This window comes from Cyprinodon tularosa, unplaced genomic scaffold, assembly GCF_016077235.1.
Source record: "Cyprinodon tularosa strain WSP-4 unplaced genomic scaffold, ASM1607723v1 ctg13, whole genome shotgun sequence".
Lineage (NCBI taxonomy): Eukaryota > Metazoa > Chordata > Actinopteri > Cyprinodontiformes > Cyprinodontidae > Cyprinodon > Cyprinodon tularosa.
In genome coordinates, this window is record NW_024038114.1 from 1,018,084 (window position 1) to 1,035,661 (window position 17,578).

At 35.7% G+C, this 17,578-nt stretch overlaps 1 protein-coding gene across 2 annotated transcripts in view; it reads right to left on the minus strand.

The window, feature by feature from the left end:
* LOC119778006 (oxysterol-binding protein-related protein 10) overlaps positions 1 to 17,578 on the minus strand; it is a 109,835-nt gene that overhangs the window by 20,959 nt on the left and 71,298 nt on the right. For both annotated transcript variants that reach the window (XM_038277023.1, XM_038277022.1), the window contains one exon: positions 10,727 to 10,857. In XM_038277023.1, the coding sequence (XP_038132951.1) occupies positions 10,727 to 10,857 (131 nt within the window). The remainder of the gene's footprint in view (positions 1 to 10,726; positions 10,858 to 17,578) is intronic.

Sequence of the window (17,578 nt, forward strand, 5' to 3'; positions counted from 1 at the left end):
GAGAAATCCTATGTATGAATAAAGCTATATTTGATCTAGCTGAAGACATTTTAACAATAAACAAAAATATATTTTTCTTTTAACAGATTCATATATAAACTTTTCTTCCTTAAGAAATAGGATAAGCAAGCATCCAATAAAAAAGGTTCTCTAAAAGTGATTTTCATGAGAGTCTGATAAATATTTATAATGTATAGTAAATAGCTTAATGCTGATTAAGATTCTCAGTCATCCAGGTCATAGTCATTCCGTAAAAGAAAAAAAAAAAAAGTCTACTGGACTTGCCGTTTCCAAGATTTGAAGACGTTTCGCTACCTCTCCAGGAAGCTTTCTCAATTCAAATGTCTGGATCTGCACTGACAACCCCCCCCCCCCCCCCTTTAACGGCAGTGTATTTTTTTTATTTTTATTTTTTTTATTTTACGGAATAAATCGTTTTAATAAAACTGTTTTTGCAGACATTAAAGAAAAACATTTTTTAGGCTCCAAAAGGGAAAGTAAATAGGATAACATGGTTATTTACACTTCTACTGGCAAAAGTAAAATTTTATGTAAACATGCAGACCTAACAGATTCTCCATTGAAAAAAAAAAAACATATGAAGGGGTAGACTTAGACTACTTTTATTGTCATTTTGTATACACAGAGTGTATATAAACCGACATTTCTTAGCAGCTTAGCACTAAAATGAACATTTCCATTTCATAAAGTGCAGCAGTGTTAACATAGTGATATCATAGTGATGCAGAGTCTGTGACATGATTTAGAGTTTTTTTCAGCAGTCAGCTGTTTGACGGCGGAGGGGAAGAAGCTGTTGCAGAATCTGTTGGCCCTACATCGAATCCTGCAAAGCCTAATACATTTCTATCAAGAAGTCATGCAATAGTTCATGGATTTAATTTGCTTTCATCACTTTGCAGCTTTTTTGCTTGAACAGATGGATTACGCTTGTTACACTGAGATAGCACAGTACAAAACACATGATATCTCATGGATGCAATGTGAAACAAACCTGGCCTTATACTATATTTAGTCATATTTTAGCCTTGATGCATATTTACATCTCAGATGTTTTGTTTTTTACTGAACTCTAACTAAGACACATTAGAGCTTCTAAATATTGCAAAAAATAAAAGGTGAGTCAAACTCATCTTGAAATACTACTTCTCCAAGTAGCAGTCAGACTGTATCCAATTTATCCATCTCCAGTCTTTTGTTGAACTTATTCTCCAAAGTCGTTTCTTATTCAAACCATCTACTATTCTGTTTCATCAACTCTCTATCTCAGCCTCCTGGGCGTTTAAGGGAGGGTCTTTTCATGCCGCCACTTCAAAGTCTTATTGTAGTTTCAAATGGCTACAGGATTGAGGTGGTTGTCTTTCTGGCTATTCATCTTCTTCCATCGTAATGATTTCTTTTCTCCATTCACATTAAAACATGGGCCATATAGACAGATGATGTCAAGATAAAAATCCTCTCCAGTAAAGTCCTGCTTGCTGTTTTCTCTCTTGAGAATCCAATAGAGGTCAAGAGTAGAGTCTAGTTTTATTTAAACTATTAATTAGGTTATGTTCAGTGATGCTGTGTTTGTATTTTAATGTGACCTGCAGCGGTAAACACAGGATTAGCCCATTTGTCCATACGGCCATAAACAATGCAATGAGAGGTTCAAAGTTCCCAGTAAAAAGGAACAGTCTCTTTCCTCTTAACCTTACAGACCAACCAGATGTCAGCAGCTTGCATCCACAACTGCCTTCATTCAGTCTCCCAAAGAGCTTGTTTTCATGGGTGAAGGCTTGGATTGTTTAATAACCGGTAAATTGAAAGCTTTTTCCTTGATACATGGCCAGCACTGAGCCACGAGGGTCCAATGCAAAGCCTGCATCGCTGCTGACTCAGCCTGTTTTTCAGCAGCCGGCTTTAAGCAATATTAAAGGTCTTGCTGAGGGCAGAGAGTCCATTCCACCAGGGGAATACCAATGTTCCAACCTCTTCAGAAGTATCAGCTGATCCATAACATTTGGCAAAGATTATATTAAAAACTCTTGGGAAAAGATGTTTTTTTCCTTTTCTTTAAACCCATCCATAAGATGTCAAGGCTCTATGTTGACCTTGCTTATTTGCATTTAGAGACTTTCTTCCTTCATATTAAGTTGCGGTTTTTATATTTTTTCCTTCATTTTGCTTTGACCTGCTGATTCTGACGCCTCTGGATCAACATTTCATTGTTGCAGACTTTTACAATGTTATTTCTGCAATATGTTTGCGATTGAAACAATCCTGGCTGGAGTTTTTCCAGCATTTCTCCAGTCCATTAGCCACATCCTTTGGCATCATGCGCATCAACTGATGTTATGAGATCAAAACTAGTAAATAACAGCAGCCCTTTTGGTTTCAGTCAAGCATTAAAATCACCATCAGCTCTGGGACATTACAGTGGACAAGCTTTTTAACTGGTATTTATCAAAAACCCACAAAGTGCCAGGAATGACCAGCCCCCATCCTAGACGTTATTTAAAAAAAAATTTATTTTCTACAAAAAGTTTTTCTGTTTCCTTTTTTTCTCTTGAGATTAAAGCCTTTAGACATCACCGTCATATGTTTTCACATAAAGGCCTAAAAAGATTTCAAACTACTACAATTTTATAGAAGGAATGTTGAAATAAAAGATTGTTCCAATTTAATTTATGGATAAAACGCATGTAAGAAGGGGGAAAAAAATGATTCAATGTGCAGTACATTGAAAGCACAGATAAAGTAAAAAATAAAATCAGACATACAACTGCCTTTTATTACATTAAATCTCATCCTGATTTTGTCAATTTGCCCTTAAAAGCAATGCCAAGGTAGAAACAATGATGGATTGAGGACATTTGCTTATTTTTAAACAAAGTTTGTTGGCTGTAACTTTTTTAAGGAGCGGCTTACATCTATTAAGCAATAATTGTATATGTCTGCATCATTAATGTTAAGTAGTTACCATAATTAAACAGAAACAGGAGATCTGATCTTTCTACAGTCTGCAGCTAAAACAACTAATTACAGAAACCTTCATAAGAGTTTTAACATTTCATTTCTTTTAATGAAGTATTTTTGAGTAGAATTTTATTGAATAAATGATAGAGTCTCTAAGTAGAGGGCGGTACCTTCTCCCTACTTCTAAATGACTCAGTCACCTCCTGAAGTACTTTTGTGTTTGTGGCAATAAAGGATTTTTCCATGTTTTATAATCACAGGTCTTCTGGTCCGGCTTTTATCCACCAGGGCAACAGTAGAGCCAGAGTTTGTTCTGTAATTGTTGGGTTGCTGGTTCAACCCCCCATCTGTCAATCTAAATTGTGTTCTAGAGCAAAACACTTCAGCCTCCTTGCTTGCTGATGGTGGTAAAAGGATTCAGATCTCTTGAAGAATCATTGATCAGGCAGCAACCCGGACATAAATATATATACAGTATATATATATAATATGTATACATATGTGTCATTTTTATGTCTAAAGATCTGTATTCATATTCAAACCAAACTGTCAGAACTTGAATAATATATTTTCCATACTTTTAGATTTTGTGCATCTCCCTTTTCCCTTGTATTTTGCTGGGTATTTTTTTATTTCCCTCCAACTCTGAACCCCCTGAGCCATTTTATACTTGCCTGGCATTTTCTCTGAAACTCCGCAGGTGAGTAGATGTGTTTTCCCAGGCAGCGGCATTAAACACTTCACCACCCACTTTATTATTTGACATTTAGTCAGACAATCATTGAACTTTGTTTCTGTGCACTTTCCAATAAATAAGACTTCCTGCCTGAAAGATCGAGCTATTTGAAAACACTGATTCAGTTATAGCGTGAATTTTTTTTTTTTAAGCACCGTTTTCCAAGTTAAATGTCAGAGATGCTTTGAAAGTCAGCTTCCAGGCAGACACTGAAGAGCTTCCTGTCTGCGCTCCCATTTGGCATTTGAATCAAAGCTAGCTGGAGCTGGGCCATCTGGCAGTTTTAAAAGATGTGAAAGTTTTAAAACACTCATCAAGCATTTATTTCTTTTTAGAGGAATGCTCACCTTAGCTAAGTACATGTATTTATTATGAAAAAAAGTGTCTTTTTTAATGTTTAATGTAGTAGCTTACATACAAGGACATCCTTGTAAAAGATCAAAATCTCAATGATTTCTTTCTTGCTAAAAGCTTAAATGAAGAAATAAAAATCTTCATTATAGTCATGAGATTGAAAGTTTGGAGGGAATCTCTAACTTCACTTTCAAATGTCCAATTGTTTCTGTTGGATGTTGAAGGTCAAAAACTGCTTGCTGTGAACAAAACCATTTTGCAGCCTGCTGTGATTCTAACATGCCTGATTTTTGCCAATAAAGCATAAAGACACCAAATAAAGAACAGTTTTATACTTCATCAACTGTGCATGTTTTTAACCTACAAAGTTTCTTTCCTTACAAACAGAAATAAGCAAAATAAATGAACTGTAAAAGCACAACCAGACACTTTACAGGTACTGAAAAGAACAGTTGAAGCAAAACAGCAAAAAAAAGCAACCTTGAGTCTAAAATTGCAATCTGACTTCATCAAGCTTTCTTACTCAGGAACAAATAGATTTTGTTTTTCAATTGCCTTTTTCAAACTTTATATAATAAAAAAAACAATACAACTTTAGATAGAATACCTTATTTAACCAGGTAGGGTATTGTCTTAAGATGCCTAAAGATACAACGCAATGCTCTTCAGCTATCTCCAAGTATGATTGTATTACAAACAGTACTGAAAAAAAGTATTTACCCACTTAAGCATTTTTCCCAGTAGGTTTTTTTGCAATCAATTTTTAAGATTATCCAACTATTTTTTCATAACAGATATAATAATCATTATTCTATGTAACCAGATCATTGCTCACCCACCAGATGATAAACATATTTTCCCTTTAATCTAATAAATGCTTCTCTCCTCCTTGGAGGGTGATCAGTGGCAACGGGTCATTGATGTCACTGTAGGAGAATTTTGGCCGACTCCTCTTCACAGAAATCTCTTTATTTCAGCAAACTGTGAGTTTTCTCATAAAAAAAAACATCCTCTGATAACTGAATAAATTTAAGATTTTGATCTAATCCTAAAGGACATCAACAGTCAGCATATAACTGTGAGTAAAGAACAAAGTGGGTCTGCAGGTTTGAGATTTTGCAGTGATTTTTAAAAAACGTCTCCATTCACAGACTGCATAATGCATACATTTGCAGGGTTTCTTATTTCTATTAAATATTAAAAGAGGGAATTTGCTCTGTGCTTTTATTAGGGTAGAAGGAAAGAATAGAGATCATGAGGATATTAGTTTCAAACAAGGTGTCTCCTAAAAGTGATGCAAACAAAGCAAAGTGACTTATAAGCAATGGCTGAGGGCACACTGCACCTTATTTGCCTCTTTAGTAAAATATTCAGTCTGAAGTAGAATTTTGAAAAAAAACAAAAAAAAACTTGTCTCATTCTAGAAATTAGCCACATCCATAGAAGATTTTGCTAAATTGTTAACTAGAAATCTTCAAAAGCTGATATCTACATACTTCAGTTAATATTTTATCATTATTAATATCATTTCATCAGATTTACTGAAACTTTTTTTGTGGAAGACAAAAAAAAAAAAAATCGCTTGGATTGCTTTGCTGCCCCCTGCTGGTAAAAAAGGGAAATCATCAGGATCATAAATATTTAGTCTGTCATTTTCTGTTGGGGCATTGAGGATTAAATATTTTAAATGTATTTTATGCTAGTTGTTCTAACTCTAAGCTGTCAGGATGTTATCTTTGCTTATATTAATATCTATGAGTCCACCTCAAACTATAGACTTCAGGTCAGATTTTTAAGAAAAGGATGCACTGAGTCCATTTATCAATGTTAATAATGGTGACTGCGGAAGTTTATCTGCATTTTACTGATTCGGCTTATAACTAAAGGAATACAGAAATCAAATATTATAAGTAATGCACCGGAGCTGTAGCTCATGCATAGAGCCAAGAGATTTCTGCAAGCAGCAGCAATTTTCTCTCCATTTCCTCCACAGTCACGCACCATCCCTGATCTCCATTTCTGCTGGCTGCATACTTAGACTGAATATGAAAAGCCACGGTGGTGCTACATAATTCAAGCAGGAAACCTTCATTATTCTGAGGTAATGCACTTTGTGCCTTGATGCTGCACCTGCTCATTAGATTACAGCATAAACGATTCACCAACAGATGGGGAAGATTGTCAGCCTGTAATTCTACGAGGAGACAAGTGTATTTAGCAAGAAATGGCATCAGAGCTGTTAATTATTACATCTCTTTTGTTCTAGGAAAAATTGTTCATCATATTCATGTATCAGAAAAATCAAAGGACTTAATTCTATCTGCATTATGTCTCATGACCACAAGATGGCAAACTTACATCTCCATATCAACTTTTAGCATGTGCAGAACACTTTACATCACTGACTCCAAAGCTCTGAAATGTCCTCTTTATTAATTAAGCATGATGATGATGATGGATTAAGCTTCGTCTTTTCTGTCCTCATCATGCAGGAGTAAATGTCCAATGACTCACACTGGGCAGGAGATATTCACATACAATGCTTAGAAAAACAGCGGCCGAGGGGAAATCTGGAATTAATCTAGAATCTGATGCAATACTGAAAAGCAGGCAAGAAGAAGATATTACAGAGACGTGATCTATGCAACTTTTTTCAGTTCAACAGCTTTAGGTAAGGAAATGAAATGCAGCTGGATTTTTAGCAGGATTAAAAGGGATCCCAATCTAACCTCAATTTTACAAAAAACACAAAAAAACCCTGAAAGATGAAGCCTGAGTGAAAAAGGCGTTAATGGAGAAAACTCTCTTTAATCATATTTTTTCTTAGTGACTTTATCTCACATCATTTTTGCATCACTCCACCATAATGCTTGATATTTTTTAATAATATAGGATGGTTGCAAGCAGTCTTTAAATCTGTAGATGATCCGATCATCAACATGAATTCTTCTCTCATCACTTTCTTTATACAGATATTATTAACTGTCACTATTAAGGGGTTTTCACTCAGATGTCAATACTACCTAACTTCTCTGGCCTTTATGGTTAGACTGACACGAGTGTCGACACAAAGAAAAACAGTATCTATCAGGAATTTCAGAGCTTATGACAAAGTCAAAGTCTTTGACAAAGGCGATATTAACAGCAAAAGAGATACTTATCTGTCATAAATCTTTACATCTTGTTAAAAAAGGTTCAATTTTTTTAGGAGGAGCAGGATAGAAACTGAGGACGAATAGGATTCTTGTACAGTTTGGAAAAAAATAGTATTTTGTATCAATAAAAGGTTTATAACATTTATGATAAAGGTAACAAAATACATCTTTTGTATTTTCTCATTTGTTCAGGAAAGAAGCTGTTCACACCTACTTGCCCAGTGGGAAATCTATTTACCCCATAAACCTCGTAATGACTTGTGCCCAACTTGGCAGCAAAATCTGCCTTCAGAAGTATTCAGGAACTGATGGAGAGGCTTTTAAATGTTTGTGGATAAAGTTTGGTCCTTCCTCCTTTACAGAACAGTTTTAATTCAGCCTCATTGATTGGGTCGTTCTAAAGTCTGATAGTGGTATCTAAGTCCAAGCTTTGGTTAGACTCTTCTAAAAACTTCTGAGCCAATCAGTGGTGGACTCTTGGGTTTGTTTTAGATGCTGTTCTGATGGATAATCCCTATAGAGGATTCACGAATGTGTCCATCATAGAAGTTATTCTGACTGTGAAACAGCCAAACCGCTAAATGACCATGTTCTACTGCCAGTATGATCTTCTTTTTCTGAGACATTATGTTGATTTGATATCCAGTATAAGTGAATGCACCCCTTCCAGACAGTTCTATGCTTTCTTCATCAGTCTACAGCAAAACATCAGTCTTAAGGAGGGATGTTCTGGTTCTTTTCTGACCTTCTATCACTGTCTTCAGTTCCGGGTGCGGCTCATGGAATTTTTAACCAAATACTTTTAATATTACTGAATACAGTTAATTTTCCTTAAATGATTGGCTTTTACTTTATAAAATAAACTTTCATAGAGTATTTTTGTCATGAATTACATATTACATATTGAATTACGTAATATTCTTTATGTATAACGTATGTTGATAATGAAGTGACTGGAATGGTGTGGATGGCTTAATTTATAATATTATTTCTTCCTAATTCTTTGAGCGTATAAATACTGAATGGCAGGTAATATTGCTGCTAGATTTATTTAAAATTCTTAAGTTAACACGGATGTGGTTAATTACAATAGATTGGTGATTGAAATGGAGAAAATGTAGTTTTGAAAGAGTTTAAAAGCTTAACTGAACTACTCAGTTTTTTTATCTCTTTGTGCTAAACAGCAATTAAGCAATTTATTTTAGATATTTTTTTCTTTTTTTAATTTTTTATATATATAAAGAAGTAGAAAATAAATAAATAAGTAATGAAAAGGTCTTATAGCCAAAGTACTGCGAACAAAAGAGGTAATTTTCTTTGATAACTAGAGTTTTCCCTTCTTCTATTTAACAAATTATTCTTCCTTATTTATAAAAAAAAAATAAATAAATAAAAAGTTGATTCCTAACTTTAGTTAACCCTGTGGCTCACATGTTTGCAAGGTTTGCTCAGCCTTATGCCTCACTACCAGAAAAAATAGTAAACTTCATCTTTTTAACTTTACTGAATAAAAATCCAAAGTACTTCACAAAGCAGCACAAACACCAGAACACAAATAAATCAAAGGTTCTGTCAAGTTGAAACAGAGGATTTTCAACATCTCTGATTAAACATTTACAGAGGAGAGTCTGTGCTGTACATTCAAATAAGCATGATTATGAATAAATAACTTAAGATGTTGCAAATTTACAGACAAACGTGCTTCTTTTTTTTCTTTTTTTTATATGAAGCTTTTTGTGTGCAGATAGTTTGGAGTTCTTATAGGGAGTAAAGGGAGAACATTAATACCTCTCCCTCTTAGCTTTCCATAACACACCACAGACACCTGTCACTGTTTTCTGATAGAGGCACAGGGTGGTCCAGACTGTCTGACAGCCCATTTCTGCAACAGACAGCCAGGATGGATTCTGTGAGGACCTCCTGGGATCAGCTCATTCCCATCTCTATATTGTGTGACCCACTTATCTGACAGCAGCCCTGCTAAAACATCCACTGCAGATGAGTGGTTCCCTCACAGGGCATCAAGAAAAAACACAAGAGATGGAAAGACATCCATTTATCCTTAATGCTGTCAGGTTAGTTCAACTGTAACATTTTAAGGTCTAAACAACAAATTTTGGAAGGAAATTCAACTGCTTCTGAAGATGCTCCTGGCCTTCAGTAAATTATTAGTCTATTAATCATGTAGTTATAAAAATAAATAAATACATAGAACTTTATAGCTAACAGCAACTTACAATCATCTTCATTGTTATTCCTTGTTTTACGAGGTCAAAAATAATGAAAAATTGAGAATAAAGAATATTTGATCTTATGAGTAAACTCAATAAAAAGTCAAAAGTGCATCATCCATCCATCTTCTTACACGCCTGTCCCGAGTGGGGTCGCGAGGGGTGCTGGTGCCCATCTCCAGCAGTCAATGGGCGAGAGGCCATTGACTGCACAGGGCACCAGCACAGGGCAACACAGGACAAACAACTATTCATGCACACACTCACACTTGAGGACAATTTAGAGAAGCCAATCAACCTAACATTCATGTTTTTGAACTGTGGGAGGAAGCCGGAGTACCCAGAGAGAACCCACGCTTGCTCAGGGAGAACATGCAAACTCCATGCAGAAAGACCCCGGGCTGAGAATCGAACCCAGAACCTTCTTGCTGCAAGGCAGCAATGCGCCACTGAGCAGCCCCAAAAGTTCATCATGTTAAACCTAAATTAATATTATAAAAGAGAAAACACAACTCCCTTCAGAGTGATATGGAATTTCTAAGAGACATTAGTACAAAAAAAAAGTATATTTAAGTAGTTTGCCAACCTGAGAAATCCACATGTACCTCATACACAATAAAAGTATTACTGGTTTATATCTGTGGTTTTATTGTTGTGGCTGATTTGTTTTATTATGTGTTATGTTATTGCCCTACCTGTTGCAGGAGCGCGTTTCTGTCACACATATTGAATTAGGATTAGTGACAAAGAAGTGCTGCTCAGAGTAAAAGAAAACAGGAAATCTGACTGCTGGATTTGGGGGAACATTTTTGAAGAATACATTTTAAATCAGCAAATTAGTGGTGAACAAAGAACAAGACACAGAGGTCCTGTACATTTTTTATGAGAAAATTCCAATTTTTGTTGAGTTTCCAGTTTAATTTTGATTTATATTTTATATATAAATATATTTTTATAGATAGATAGATAGATAGATAGATAGATAGATAGATAGATAGATAGATAGATAGATAGATAGATAGATAGATAGATAGATAGATAGATAGATAGATAGATAGATAGATAGATAGATAGATAGATAGATAGATAGATAGATAGATAGATAGATAGATAGATATTTTGCATCGTTCTAAATACTAAAAAGATTTTTCTTTCTTAAAACTTGTCTGTTTTCAAAGAAGGTAATATTGCAGCAGTATCGGACATGACGTGTCCTCCCAAAAGTGACAGAATAAATTCAGAGGTGAGAACATGGAAAGGAAAATGACCCTCACCTCTGCACCATGGGACAGATTCCTTTTCCTGAGGGCCGGCGAGGGCTCGTCTGATTGCAGGGGAGTCAGACCTCCGTTCTTCAGCGTCTCGTCTGAGGGCGACTTTGGTACAGTCCACACAGGAACACCATCTGAAACAAAGAAGCATCGGAGCCACCTGTTAACTTTTAGATCACAAAAGCAGCTAAGAAATTCATTGGTGGTTTTGTTTGGATTGAATCAGAGGCGAAGGAGAAATCAAATATCACTATCTTCCATTTAGATCTGACATTCAGTATTAAAAAGGTGTGGGATGACTTATGGAGCTGAGAAACCAGGAAATTACGTGCAAGATTGTTTGCTTCTCTTTATAGATTAGACTTAGTGCCACATCAAAGTTAGTCATTAAAACTGAACAAAATAACTATAATCCTGACCCCAGCTTACACAAAAGGAACTTGGGTACCTTGTATTTTGTTCACTTAACAACCAAAAACATTTCCTATTTAATACACTGATTGATAATTGATGTATAAAAGTCAAGCAAAGAAAAATAGAAATATGGGTTTACAAAAAATAATGCAGTGTCAATTACTCTGACATGGATAAATATATCCCAGTGCAATCAGATGCCTTTGGATGTCTGTTATTGATAAACCAATCAACCACTTTAATTCAGTCTCAGTATAAATGGTGGTGTACTGGAAGACCTCTTAGAGAAGGTTTCTTAGAGAACATTTATGAACAAGCAGCATCATACTGTAGAAAGCAATAAACACAGCAGACAGGAATAAACCCAAATGGAAAGTTTAAAGATAGGTTCAATTTAAAAAGATGTCAAAGCTAGTTTTAAACATCCGACAGTGAACTGTTCAATCCATCATTTCAAATTTCCAAGACAGGACCTGAACAAGGACAACATAAATAAAAGAAAGCAGTGAATAAGCCAATGAAAACTCTAAGGAAAGCTTCCGAGAGCTGCAGCTCAGGTGGGATGAGCTGTTGGCAGGACGTCTGATATTAATGTGCTTCAAAAGGATGACTATATTATTGCCACAAAGAGAACCTTTGATGAAAAGAAGCTACAAAAAGTTCCAGGCCCTTACATGCCACTAGCTATGTAAGGGACTGGGTTTAGCATTGAATAACGAAAAAGGGCAGCATCATGCTGTGGGGAAAGGAGGTCAGAGTGCCAAGGACAGAGGCATCCTGGAATGTGTCGAAACAGTTCTGCAAAAGATGGCTTTGGGACAAAGGTGTACCCACAAGCAAGACAAGAAAATTCAGCCAGAGATAAGATCAAAGGATTTGCATATGTTAAAATGGTCTAGTCAAAGTCCGTACGTCATACAAGAATCTGCTGTAAGACGTAAACACGTTACTGTTCACACCTTTAGCTGTAGCTATTTAAATAAGAAGAACAAGTAAAACCAACGGAATACTAGCATGGACTCATGTGAAGAAACACAGACAAAACTTAAGTGTTTTTCTGCAAATACAGAAGCTTCCATTTGTATTGTGATCAAATGCACAAAAAAAAAAAATGAAAGGGTATGACATCTTTTGCAAGGCTTAGTAATTCATCTAACAGACGTGTGACTAGAACTTAAAGATACAGAAGTTATCTTCTAAAAAGTGAAATGTTTAAAATAGCAGTTATGGAAGCGTTTTAAATAAAGCCTGGATTGGAAGAAAAGGCTTCAGTGATGTAGAAGCAGCAGAGTGCAACAGCAGCAGAGGCAAAGGGGATCTAAAAAACGAGGTGACCTTTAAAATGTCATAACATGAAAACAAAGATGCTTATGTCAACGCTTAAAAAGGGTTATTAATAAATGTAAGCCCCAACAGACAAGGTAAGTTTTAAAAATAAAAATTGACACTATGAAGTAACATCTAGAAGAAAATAAAAAAACAATAAATACAATTTTTTTCTTATTCAGTAAGAAATTCTTATACCCAACATCCCCACCTTTAATGATCGTACACATGCTCATATTCATGCTACTTTTAGACCAGCTGCACCACAGCAGATGCCTCCCACAGCTCTATCTGTCTGGAGCCTTTTTGGATTTCAGATTTAATTGCTTGTGCGTTATAACAAAAGCCTGTGTTGCACTTGCACACAGTCCTTTGTTAAAGGACTTCCTAATTTTCTATATATGGGTAATGTAGCAGACATAGTTCTGCATCAGTAGTGCTTTCTGTAATCATAGACCAGCCATTTGTTAAGGTGGAAAGTGCATTTTCTTTGTTTATTGATAGAATAAGACTAACTATATAGGAAGGGGAACAGTTGTTGAAATGTTATAGTTTAGTATTGTTTTTATTCTCCTCATTAATGCAAATGCATTGTTGAGTTAAATAGACCAGCACACAAGATTGAGAAGTGTTGCATTACATGAATTAAAAAATATTGATGTGATAATAAAAGAGTCCTTGATGTTACTCTACCTTAATACACCTGCATCCCATAATTAGATCAGTAACAATGCTGACTACATGATTACAGTACAGTAGGTGCTACTTCAGACATGTGACTCTGGTGTGTTGGACTGTTGGCAGCATCCCAATTCATCCCATAAATAAAGAAATAACAGCTCCATGTAAAGTGCACAGGATTGGATCTCTGATTTCAAATCGCCGATATCCGATCCAGCAAATAGTCAATATGGTGGAAGATATCCGATACAGGTATCACATCGGTTAATCTCTACTCACAACTACATTTTCTGTTGGATCAGATGCAAAATCATGTTTTGTGCTCAGGGTATAAGACCCTATCATGGGAAGGAAAGGAATGCCATTTCTATACAGCCTTTAACTGTTTGACGTGAAGAAACATACATGGAAGATGCCAGTGGGGTCACTAGGCCAATTTTAAGGGGGGCTGAAGCCTCCAAAAAATATTCTGAAGCCTCCCCAAATAATTTGTTTCTTTAATTTAATTACATTTCTCTAATTTCATGTTTTTAAAAATAACTGCAAAAGAAAACACAACCTTTAACATTTAACCTGTAGATTCACACTGAAGGCATCAAAAATATGAATTAACACATGTGGAATTATATACTTAACAAAAAAGTGAGAAAGTGAAGAGATTCTTCAAAAGTAGCCACCTTTGGCTTTGATTGCTGCTTCGTGGACTTTGGCATGAAAATAAAGAAAACTCTTTGAATGAGAAGGTGTATCCAAACTTTTGGTCTGTTCAGTAACTATGATCAAACAAGTTTATATGTTTTAAGATGCAAAAATATTTTGGAAATCAGTTCCTAAATGTTTTAAAAACTCAAGACTCTTTCTAAGGGGTTATTAAGTAAGCTAGTACTGCCCTAAAGCAGGTGACAGCAAGCATAACACATGAAGATGGTGATACACAAAAGAACACCGGAAGAACGCTGCAACTGAAACTAGACTCATTAGACGAGAACATTTTTTTCATATCTATTATTTGCTTATTTGGATGAACAGCAGCCTTGGTTTCCCATTCTTAGCAAACAGAAGAGTCACATAATTATGGTTTCCTCCTGCTGTAGCATGCACACTTTCTGGCATATATGTGCTGAGCTACGGTTTCAGCCAGTCATGAAACTCGCCTTTCTCACCGCGGTTCTTTGAAAATGGCCGAGGGTCGTAAGAGAAACACTGTCTATGAAGTGTATGAGAAGAAAAGAAAGGCCTCAGAAGAGAGAAACATGACCGGAGTGTTTTTGGGAGATTATTTCACATGATGGTGTACACTGAAAGCACAGCTCTGGCTTCTCACTGATGCCTGGCACATTTCTATTCGGCAGGTAAAGTTTTGCATGCTATTTGAAGAAATGCATTTCACATCACTGCTAGTAAAACAAGGAGAAATGGGTTTGTGAATGCTCTCACACTCTTTTAATAGGTACAGGGTTGTGCTTGTCAGGGCTGTCAACTTTCACCCATTGGGGGAGAGACTAACGCATTTCAGTGTCTTCACAAGCTCACACTCCATGTCCCCAATTTTTCACACAAAAAAATTATGGACATTGAAGCTCAAGTCCATTCCACTCCATATATAAAAATACCATGCTGATAAAAATCCAGCCCACATTTTCATAATAACCTTAGTGCACCAGCCCACCTATTCGCTGTGTTGACAGCAGCTGCGCAAGATATTAAAAAAGTCCCTGATTTCTGAGCAGTTATTACAAGGTATGTCATTATAATTTTATCTTATCTGGGCTAAGATAATTCACTTTGTAAATTAATGAAGATTTGAAGCAATCTAGCACTTGAGTAAATATGAATAAAATATACCTATATCAATGTGGAGACTGAGAGTAGGATCACATCAAATGGTTTGCTTTCTCTATAACAAATGCTTATTTTAATGAGCTCTACTCCTTATCTGCTCAAATTTAGCCATCTGATTTAGTCACAATTTAAATCCATGTTTTGCTCACAAGTTAAATAATTATTGTTCGGTCTAGTTAAATAATCCCTAGTTGGATTGTAGGACTAATTAACCCAACAAAAATATCTAAATTCTTAAAGCTTTATTTTTACTTATCTTATTCCTTATTTTGGTCCATCAAATAGGTTTAAAAATTTAAATTCCATCACATCTACCAGAATTAAACATCCACAGAAATGCTGTCTTTTAAGTTTTTATAGAATATGCAGCCTCCTAGAAGGTCTGAATTGTCTAGCACACAATTGTGAAACTCTTAGTTTTCAGTATTCATAAGATGCAAGTATTTTAGTAGGGCCCATTCCTCTTTACTTAAATTCTCTAAAAAAATCATCAGAATATAGAAAATAATGAATATTGTGTGAAAAAAATTCCACATAACTACAGATCACCTATTGTTTTTCAGTAACATTTACTTCGTTATAAAAATTCCACATTTTGCCAGTTTGATCAGTTAAATCATCTGAAAACCTCCAACCTACAGCTGCACCTGTCCTCAGAGCCTTTCAGTCTAACCCTGACAAGGGTTGCCTGTCCAAATTCTTTTAAATTCTCACTCCCAGGTTTGGTAAAAGTCTGCAGCCCTGGCATGTGCATTTTTTTTTTAAGTGGAGCGAGTGGGTCTTTTCAAAAATTCCAATGGTAGGAAAAATGTCTATTTGGCATTGTAACTACGCTTCATTAAAAAGAGAGCCTGTTTGTGCTGTCTAGAGATTTTTAGTTCAATAAGTATAGTGACAGACCATTAAGGGTTTATTTATCAAGCTCCTATCTTGTCAGGAAGGCAAAATAAAAATATTAATGTTTTAAAAGATTAAAATCTATTTCTGGTATTGTGAATAAAAGCTGAAATAGATAATTTAAATATAAATCAAAGAAAAATCAAAACAAGTTTTGTTGTTTTAAAAATGAAATATAAAAAGAAAAATAAATCCATGCATCATCCAGACCTATAAAAAAAATATTAAAAAAATTATTCTTGACTATAAAATATAATGTAGGACTTCTGTATAAAACATGGTCGGCTTCTATTTTTTTAAAACTATTTTCTTCGGAGATATTTTGTAATCCTGCTAAATTTTGGATTGGAAATTAAAATACTTGTTATTATACAACATAAAAACTCTCTAACATATTGCCTGCCAATCACAGATTATTTAAAACAGCCTATTTGTAATACAATTGTTTTCTTTCTAATTTAGCTCAAGTTTAGTCTTGGTGTTGAGATCTGGATTTATTCTGGTAAAAATGTAGAAACTTTTAAGTTTTTTCTTCATTAAAGTTAATATTCATAATTAATCATCTTGATTGGGACATCGCCACAAAGCACCAAGATGTGGAGTTAATTGATGAGCAGGAGCTATCCAATGTTATTGTTGGATAGGGGCATGCAAGTGGATGAAAAGCCTGACTAATGAAAGAATGCAATGAAATTGTCATGCACTAAATCTCTCCCATTGTTTTATCATTTATTTCCGGCCAGTGACTTTAGTTCAGAGTTTATAATCCCGTACATACAAGGTTTATTCTTTGTTTGTTTTTTCAAAGAAAGGCTTTCATCAAGAGCAATTTTACTTTGTCTCTTTGTTTAGGTTGCAATGAAGACTATTTGCAAAGTAGATTTCCTTTATGGATTTTCATTTCCTTAAAGGAAAAAAAAAGCTCTGTGCACTGGTAAGAGAGGGGGAGGGTGTGGTATCAAGCTCTTTTTAGCATTGGCAGGAGGGAAAGAGGAGGAATCCAAACGGACTCGAGGGAGCAGCAAAGATCCTCTGCTGCATGACCTTTAAAATCTGCTCTCTGGTTTTTGACTGGCAGGTTTTCTCTTTATTTTTTTTGCTGGGAGTTCAAAAATTTAGTTTTCTGCACTTTGTCACAACTAGAGCTGACTCCAATGGGTTGATTGATGTTGAAGGAGCAACAGGTGATCCAAAGTACCAACGTGCCAGAAAAACTCAGTGCAACCTCATGCTTGGAAATGCTTCCAGCGTGAACCATTCTATCCTGACATCCCTTTATCAGCTGCATGAAGTCAGGATGCAGCCCATGCTGGTGAAACACACCACCAATAACTCGCAAAAGGATCCTAACAAGGTACTCTTCACTGAGGTGTGGAGGGTACATGCCGAAAATGGGGAGCAGCTGGACCCCCACTGGACTCATCAGCAAGGCAGCGGAAGGAAGAAAGAGGTTTGTACTTGCGGCCCGGCGGTCCCACTCCACACAACCCTCTGCAGGGTATGGCAATGTCTGGCGCAAAAAGAAGATCAAGAGACAGTGAGGAGGGGCAAATTCAGTGTGGGAACCGTCCCCCATCTACACACAGATGCAAAATTACCTTCTTAAAGTCAAAGACAAACTGGAACAACCGTCAGGGTTGGAGTTTTAAAACAGAATTCCTGTAAAAAAATTTAGCTCAGATTCTCCATTGGACC